The 9,307-nt window shown below is 35.1% G+C and overlaps 2 protein-coding genes across 2 annotated transcripts; one reads left to right on the top strand and one right to left on the bottom strand.

Annotated features, from left to right (window-relative positions):
• Window positions 1-579: 579 nt before the first annotated feature.
• On the bottom strand, window positions 580-2,541 carry LOC119998010 (aquaporin NIP2-1-like). The gene is made up of 5 exons (XM_038845277.1): window positions 2,362-2,541; window positions 2,037-2,261; window positions 1,201-1,395; window positions 1,037-1,098; window positions 580-906 (listed from the first exon to the last, which is right to left on the bottom strand). The coding sequence occupies exons 1-5, from the start codon at window positions 2,494-2,496 to the stop codon at window positions 633-635; spliced, it is 891 nt and encodes a 296-aa protein (XP_038701205.1). The 5' UTR covers window positions 2,497-2,541; the 3' UTR covers window positions 580-632.
• Window positions 2,542-5,467: 2,926 nt separating this feature from the next.
• Window positions 5,468-8,033, top strand: LOC119997779 (ribosome biogenesis protein WDR12 homolog). The gene is made up of 4 exons (XM_038844967.1): window positions 5,468-6,465; window positions 6,668-6,768; window positions 7,007-7,113; window positions 7,598-8,033. Exons 1-4 carry the CDS (start codon window positions 6,300-6,302, stop codon window positions 7,635-7,637), a joined length of 414 nt encoding a protein of 137 aa, XP_038700895.1. The 5' UTR covers window positions 5,468-6,299; the 3' UTR covers window positions 7,638-8,033.
• The last annotated feature ends 1,274 nt before the right edge of the window (window positions 8,034-9,307 follow it).

The raw sequence follows: 9,307 nt of genomic DNA, 5'->3' as shown, positions 1-9,307 counted from the left end.
AATAAATGGTTGTGTATATTTTTTAATTAGGTATATATATATATATATATATATATATATATATATATATATATATATATATATATATATATATACACACTACACATATATAAGTTTGTATATCTTTTTATGTGTATCTTTTTAGTAAGTGTATATATATGTTTGTGTTACTTTATGAGACCAAACATTAAGATGAATGCTCATCGATAGTATCATTTCGATGTTAGTTATGAACTTTTTGACTGTTTTATTCTTTGTGTGTATGTGAGCTTCCATGGATGTGTATGCTGTGTGAATTTATCCGGTGATGGCTATTTCTGCTTATTTTTGGTAAACTTATCGCTTAGAAATTGAAATTGTAAATGTAAATGTTCTATAAAGGACAACTATGTGCATTTCTCTGCCAATACTTGCATCCGAATATTGAACCTGTTTAGCATTGCTCTTGTTTGGTGCATTTTTTTTTTTACTTCCTAGTGTTGTGAGAATATGATATCCTTAATGTGTATATATATATATATATCTATTATTTTGCACAACTAAGTTACTATACAGTTAACCACATGCATTGGACAACGTCTTGGGAAAACATATTAAACTTAAACTTTGAACTATGCACAGATACTAACAATTCATACGACCAGTTGGTTCCTTAAAAGATCACAGGAGCCTTTGTCATCAATATGCTCATTGTGGCACTTCCTTCGGTGGATTTTGAAGGAAACTGAACCCGGGGAAGTTGTTTGGAGAGGCTCATTGGCGTCCCGAATCAGGTTATATGACAGTGCACCTAAGAGTGTTCCCGTCACTGGTCCAACAACATAAACCCATATTCCCTTGTAGTATGCACTAGCAAGAGCTGGACCTATGGACCTTGCTGGGTTCATTGATCCTCCAGATATTGGCCTGAAGGACAAGCAAAAACTTGTTTAGTTACTTACATAATTCTCCGCTCTTGGCCTAATTAAGCATTTAATTTGTGACATATATAGCAGATTAAATCTATGAAAGATTCAGTGAGTGTAGTATTGCTTACCCTGCTATGATTGATGTTATGCATACAGCACAACCAACTACAATACCTGCCAGTTCACCTACCTGGAAAAGTATAAATAATAATTTGTAAGTGATGAAATTAAGGATTTTGAACGAGTGATGTGCCTACAATACAGATGTTAGATGTAGATATGGTTTCCTTACAGCTTTAGCATCAGTTGCCATGGATGAATTAACGAACATCATAGAAAAAGTAACAACTATTTCCATGATCAAAGCTTGAATGTCCGTCCCAGAAGGTGCTGTGGTGCCAAGGTGTTTTATAGGTTTGAGCAGCACTTGCAGTGTAAAACCAGCAGAAATTGCCCCTGTAAATTGAGCTGCAGCATAACATGGAACCTGCAACAGAGACCCTTTTCTTTATTTTAATGTTTTTGCATGAAATGATTAGGAATTGAAGGTTAAAGCTTTTTTCTTCACAGTTGAATCCCAATAAATATATAAGTAAAATAAATCAAGTAGACCCGAACCACTAATTGAAGTAGTAAAAATGGTGTGTATCATTGACTTGATGATCAGGGTTCGAATCTTCTTCCTCCGTTTCAAAACAAAAATTTAAGATAAATCAAGTTGTAATGTATTTTTTTTAAATTTAAAATAGCAAGTTGTAAATTAATTTTGAAAAAAAAAGTAGCAAAGTTGTGGTGCATACAAGCCAGTATTAAATGTTGAGATGGGTATTAAATTTGTAGGTAGTGTATGGACATATAGATTCCGGCAATTGTAGCTTTCATTTCATTATTCCATTTGGGCTTACTCTATTCCCATTATTTAGGCCAACTGAAGATGGGCCCAAGCCTTGAAATAATGTAACCTCATGGGCTGTGGGACCAGCAGGCCCACACCACCTAACTGTTATTGTTATTATATATATTTTTCTTGTCCACACAACCAGCCGAGCATGGCAATACCGATAAAACCTAAACACACAATGCTTTTAATACTAAACAACCACGGGAATTTCAGAAGCCAAAACGTACCTGTTTCCATGGAAATTGTTTTACACAGGCGAAAGCCAGAGTCACAGCTGGGTTCATGTGTGCACCAGAGATGTGTCCAACTGCATATATCATGACAGTCACAATGAGTCCACCAGCGACTGATGCTCCAAGCTTTGAGACCTTGTGTTCATCACTTGCACTAAGGGCAGCTGACCCACATGTCACAAACACCAATAGATAGGTTGCTATAATTTCTGCAATAACCTGTGTTTATATATATATATATATATATATATATCTGTAATCATCAGTAATTGTTCAATATATATATATATATATAGCAGAAGCATTAAGTAATTATTACCTTCTTGAGAAAGCCAGGTGGGTATTGTTCTTCAAATGATCTCCAAATTTGAAGAGAAAGCTTTGGGTTTTGTGATTTTGGGTTTTCCACTGAGACCAGCTCCTCTTTGGCTGTTGTGCTGTGACTTGGATCCATTTTGGAGACAAGAAAATATCCACCAAAGACAGATGAAGAAAAACTGTACAACAGAAAATATGATAGAGAGAATCCTGGAGTTGTTATTTATAATAGATGAATACTAGCTAGGCCCATGCCAATGGCATAAGTTGAAGGAGCTCATATGCCCTCGCTTTCTCCTTCTCTCACTAATATACCATTCTGTCACTATCAAGTAATATTGGCCCATTTCGTAGAATTTATTTTTTATTTTTTCATTTTCAACGTTAGATTATGAACCCCTGGAAATAAATTGTTATTTGGTGTAATTTATAGTTGACGGCCTGACCCTAGTTTATAAGTTGTGGAAAATCTATTTCATTTGTAATTTTTAATTTCTTATAAGTATTTGTATGTAAAAATTTACTATAAGTATAAGTACAATTTATTTATAAACTACAAGATATTCAAATCTTATCTAAAAAGAATAATATTACATATCATGATTTTTAATTTTTAATTTTTTTGAAAATTTCATTTACTTTGGTATCAATATTTATTATTAATTTTAATTTTAAATGAAAAGGAAAAAACCCACATTAGTGATATGTGCAAAAAATAAATTTTTGACAATGAATTCTTGGATAAAAGAGGGAAAATAAAACTATTTCATTGATTAAATTAATGGAATAAACTTGTTGGGCTCCCACGGGTTACCATATTGAGGGCTACATGTCATTTTCTATATATAAATGGACCCGAAATTTAAAATGTTTAAAATTTCAATAACGCTAGGTAACCCATATAATGGTAGCCCGTGAGAGTCCAAGTCTCTCAAACAAAATTTTAAAACATTTTAACTCTCAAAATACATGATAGATTTTTAAAAAAATTACATATTCAAAATCAATGCATAAAACTCTTTTTAACAAGATCCATTGTTGATGAGTTTTATTGGTAAAATCTTAATTCCATTGTTTTTTTCAATAGAATTTCAGAACTAAAACAATGAATTTTAGACCATGCATTAAAAAACAATGGAATCTATATTAAAACAATAAATTTTGCACAATGAATTATGGGATAAAAAAGTGGAATAAAACTATTCTATTAATTAAATCAATGAAATAAATCTGTTGGACTCCCATGAGCTATCAAACTGATAGGTTACATGTCATTTTCGTTCAAATTTTGAATTCTTTCAAATGTATGTTGATGAACCCACTCAGAAAACAATATCATATGGTAAATTTGACAACATTACAAATGAGAACTTATCCAAATGATGTGGAGAACAATAATTCATAGTTTTGTATGATAAATTTGGCATTCCTAGGAAGACTTAATGATATTATATGACATGAATGTGCATCCACCTACAAGTTGTAGTTAAAAAACTACATGCTCAATATTTTTCTTTTGCTTTCATTTTTTATATCTATGAACTTTGGGGAAATATGTTTCATTATTCATGCTTTTGCACGAAGGTTTTTCATAGTGGAAAAAAACCTTTTTTATGAGAAAATCAAAGGGAATCTATTACATGTATTTGTTTCCACCATTCATTTTTATTTAGGTCATCTTCTTCATTTTCTATCCGGACAGCATGAGTGCTATCCTGATAGATCTTGGGCCTTCCTCTAGACCAGGAAGAGAACCCTACCTTTAGTTGCACACTTGCTATCCGGACAGTAACTCCAGGTGTCCGGAAAGCAACATCAATTTTGAGCCTAAACTCCACATTTCTTACCTAGACACTTCATATCATATGCATTCTCCATGTCTACAAATACTATAAATGAAGGTCTTTTTTTTCCCTTATGTTTATATTTTTTTTCTACAAGTTCTCTTGATAAAATATCGCCTCAATTGTGGATCTTACCGGCATAAAATCAAATTGATTTTCGAATATCGTAGAGATCAATCTCAATCTCCGTTCCACAACTCTTTTCCAAAGTTTCAACGTGTGGCTCATGAGTTTGATACCCTATAATTGTAATAACTTTGGTCATCATATTTGTATATAGGTATATACTAATGAATTTAGTTGGAATGATTTCTGAATGTTGTTACTCCAATGGGATGGATGTGAAGGATAGGAGTAAGAATGGGAACCCCATCTCAAGATGAATCACCTTATAAATTGTTAAGTTAGATTCGTAATTTAAGGTCCCTTTTGAATATGCAGTTAGGCACATTTTGGTTCATCTTTTTGTAGATGGAAAGTTGGGAATTGGGATCAGGCCAGTATTAATTTGTCGTAGTATGAGTGGGAAGGAGAAAGGCTGGACACACATAAAGAAGCTTTTTAGTATAAAAAGGCCACTAATATCATATAACCCATTGTTGATACAAAATTAACTAATGAGGGTAAACTAGGTTGTGATTGGTGAGGCGGTTCACAGAATAAGACCACCTCACCAAACATTATAAAATTGAGGGTTGTACCGTCCTCAAACAAAAAACTCCAATTAGGAGCTTTTTTGTTGGGCTGTTTTATAAATTAATAATTATACTTATAAATTAATAATTATGCTTATTAAATGGCTATTTAAATATTAAATTAAAATAATTATAATTTTTACATGATAAATTATTATTATAAATTAATAATAATACAAACACAATCTATTTTAAACAACCTAATCACTAACAACAGTTAATAGTTTTACCAAACACCTTACAGTTTATCTTAGAGCTTTAAGCTTAGCTTTTTTTTCACAGCTTAACAGTTAACGTTGAAAATCAAGACAACCACTCCGTCAGACACACACTATATATAGCTAAAAGTGAGTGGGAGTCCAAGATAATCAATCTCACACATTTGGTTTCAGATGGGCCGGGCTGCCAAACGGCCCAACTGATCTATTTCCTTACGTAACACTGAGGAAAATAGAGAGCGAAGAGAGAGGCTACCGTTGGGGTTTGGCGCGTTAGAAATTTACTCTCCGAAACCCTAATTTCCTTAAAACTTCGTGAATTTAAAATTCAACAAGCCTGCAAACCGTAATCTTCTTCCTTACAATTATGTTCTTCAAAAAAGATTTTCAGAGAAACTCAATTTTTCTTCCTTCTCTTTTCGTTCAGTTCGCGGAAAACCATATTCCCCCATTCGCAGTTCTTTTCATCAAAACCCCCTAAATCCCCATGAATTTCATGGACAATTTTTGCCACCTGATTTCCGCTTCAGGGAAGAGGTTATCTCTTCGAATGTTTCAGGAAGGACGTCTATCTCTGTGGCGATGAGAAGGAACCTTGGACTCTTTTGATTCCAACGAGCACTGAACAGTCTCGCTCCTTTGTAATCTGTTCGACCCGACTCGCTATATGTTTCAGGGCACCCAACTCGATGAAGAGACCTCTACGAAGAGACAATGTATGGAACCTCTTCCTCTAACTCTGCTTGTCTCGGAGGCACAATCATGCTTATCCGGTGGAGTTAGGGTAGAGACAGAGCAGATTGATGGATTACTCCTATTTGATCTGTCAGACCTGACACAGTCCAAGTTGCGGGGCACCCCCACTTCCAGTTTGAGAGCGTCAGAGGCACAACCATACTTCTTATTCGATGAAGCATCAGAGGAGGGAGACTGGTGGCTCTGTTTTGATTGTCCCCGCACAATGCTGTTTCTCTATTGTCTATATGGATCAAGAATGCGACCTTCGCTGCCACTGTTGGCATTTTTCTTAAAACATATAACGATGCCTTTTGTAAAAAGGAGGACGCTTTCTCCTTCACCCTAAAATCCTAGTTCTTGGCTGTTCTTCTCAAAAGAATCTCAGTAGAACCCTCATCTTTCCTCTCCGTGAAGAAATTTTTGCTTGGAATATAGAGAGGAGGAATGGATATGGGAATAGAAATTGAAGAAGAAGAAGAGATATCGTCTAGGCGCATTCAAGTGCGCTTTGTCACAAAACTGAAAGATCCCTCCAATACTTCCATCTCAATCCCCACAAACCTCATCCGCTATGAACTATCTATCGTCGTGAACAATCTCCACCAATCCGGTACTTAACTTTGATATGCATTTATGTATTGCTTTTTTTTTTTTTTAAAATACTTCTTTTTTTTTTGTTGAATTTGTGATTGAATGTAGTATTTTGGCTAGAGAAAGCTTGACCTTTATTGAATGCTTTGCTGCTTCCATTTTATTGTACTTTGATTTTAATTTGTGGGAGGTAACTTCTTTTCTTAATCATTTGTTGGCAGGGAATTCTGATTGGCAATCTGAGCCTTTTGACTTTCTGATTGATGGCGAGCTGGTTCAAATGTCTCTGGAGAAATTCTCATCTGCCAAGGGAATTTCCTTGGTAAGTTCAATACTTTCTTAGATAGTTGCTTTCAGTATTCACATCCCATGTCATATGTATGAGATAGTGAATATAAAGTCCAGCAATACTTTATGGAGGAATAGCACTTTACCTTCATTTTAGAGATCCTAATTGCGCCTCACTATCTCATGTTTGTTACTTTGTTTGAAAGGAGATTTTTTGTTGTTCTTTTGCTTTTACCCTTACAAGTATTTTATCGAACTATAACCTACTACAGGAGAAGATGTTGGAAATTGAGTATGTACAAGCTGTGGCCCCATGGAAAGAGGAAGAGCCTTCTTTGCATGATGACTGGGTCAGTGCGGTAGATGGTTCTAGTTCTCGGTAAGAGTGGATGTTGCTCAACCCAAGTTTTCTTTAACTAGATTTAAGGACAATATTTACTAGCGTTTGAGCACCTCTTTTTGGAACACTGTAATATCATTCAGGGGAATCTGTTTGCTGTTTTGTTTGAGACCTATGTTTATCTACTTAAAAATTATGTTTCTTGCAATGAGTGTATTTCCTTGAGGAATTGTGGTTTTATGGTCGTTTGAGAACACTTTGGCTTCTAGATGTTTTGATTCTTATGAAAAATGTAATAGTGTTTTATCAATGCCCCTTAAGCTCCACAAGAATTATTTGAATTCTCTGCAATCTACTTGTGTTCGCTAGCATAGTTCAGCTTGTATTGGAAACTAGAAGAGACCTTACCATAACACTTTGCCTTCATGATAATGTCTATGGCACGTACTTTGCATTGTATTATACATATAGATATAGTTCATGGTAGTTGTACTTAACTGTTCTAGTTTGTTGTAATTGACAGGTTCATTTTGACAGGGTCCTACGACTATTTAGGGAGGTAAAATCATTATAAGTTTCTTTGTTTCGGCTCCCTCGAGCCTATCCTCTCATGACACCGGAAGGTAAATTTTTTCATAACCATCTTCGCTTGTCTCGTTCAGATTAAAAGTTCACATATCAATTCTTTTCATTTTCCCTTGTCTAAATTTGTGGGATACTTGTGGTTTTAACACCTTATTGCATTATGCCGAAAGATAAAGAGGAAGCAGTTCCGTAAAATCATTCGTGAGTGTCTGTTTCGTCATAAGTTCACAAACTGGGTAATGTAGACAGTGGTTTCTTTCAGCTTGTTATTCATCTGATCGAATTTTTGTATTGGTGCTCATCTTATTGTTAATATTACAAAATTCTTTTAATGCAATTTAGCAAGAATGATATCATAGTAGTGTTTCTTTGGAGGGCTTTGGGCATGTCTTCTCATTGGAAACGTTCTCAAATGATCCAAATACTTTTTTTTTTGATAAATTAGAGTTTATTAAGATCATGAACAGTTTACAGAGGATTTACTTGACATCTTCTTGCAGACTCAACAGCTAGAGACAACCTGAACAGCCCTAGTAAAAATGATCCAAATACCGGAGTTGATAGTTCATAATACAACTCATCGTGGACTTTCTTTTATTTTTAGTTTCATTCTGAAGAGAGCTGGTGTGAGAAGAAGACTGCTGATTTTGTGGTTTCACAATTGGAGTGCACCACCATCAAAGTATCAACAATAGGTGAGATATATTTAAGAGAATTTGATTTAGTCAATCTTTAACCAGAAGATAAAACGTTTATTTTTCGTTTGGCACCTCATAAATCCAACCCAAACAACTCGAAAAGGGATTGCCTGCTTCGGGCATTAACAATTTTGTACTTAAAAGGGCGCTCTTGGTTGAGAGGGATTGAATATTTACATATAAATCACATCGGTGACTGACACCTAAATACTGGTTGTTCTTTAATTTTGGCTTTTGTGGCGCATGATATCATACTTGCTTTTGAGCTTTTCCAACAAGAAGCCTCGGCAAAAGTAAAATTAGGGGTGAACATGGGTCGAGTTTGGAGAGATACCTCATCCGATCCGCATAGGTTCGGGTGAATGGTTCTTCAACCCTTAATCGACCTCATTTTAGATTGGGTCGGGTCGGGTTGGGTCATATGGGGGTCGGGTCTATTTTTGAAGACGGGGGGAGAGATTGTCAGGTAGAATAACACAAGTGTCATTCACCATTAAAAATATAAGAATAAAGAAATGATTAAAAAAAAAAACTGTTTGAAGAAAGGGGGAGAGATTTTGTCAGGTAGAAGAGCACAAAAGTTTCACTACACCATTAAAAATCTAAGAATACAGAAATGATAAAAAAAAATGAGAGGTGGTATGGAGGTGGGGTACTAGGGTAGGTACAAGATATGACAGCTTTATATTTGTTTAGAAAAAAAAGAGAGTAGGGGAGAGAAAATAACACAAAACGGGATCAAGTAAATAAGATCGAACGGTTTTGTACATAGGTAGGGTCGGATCGGGTTAAATGGGTGTGAAAAGATCACAACCCTTAACCCATTTTAGGTTCGGGTTGGGTATATTTAACCCATATCTAACCCTCATGTACACGGATTGGGGTCGGGTTTGTGTGGGTTGGATCGGGTCAAATGCGGGTTTTGCACACCCATAAGTAAAACTACTCCC

This window comes from Tripterygium wilfordii, chromosome 4 (genome assembly GCF_013401445.1).
Source record: "Tripterygium wilfordii isolate XIE 37 chromosome 4, ASM1340144v1, whole genome shotgun sequence".
NCBI classification, from domain to species: domain Eukaryota; kingdom Viridiplantae; phylum Streptophyta; class Magnoliopsida; order Celastrales; family Celastraceae; genus Tripterygium; species Tripterygium wilfordii.
The sequence above is the reverse complement of the archived record's forward strand: the minus strand, read 5'-3'. Positions and strand labels throughout refer to the sequence as shown.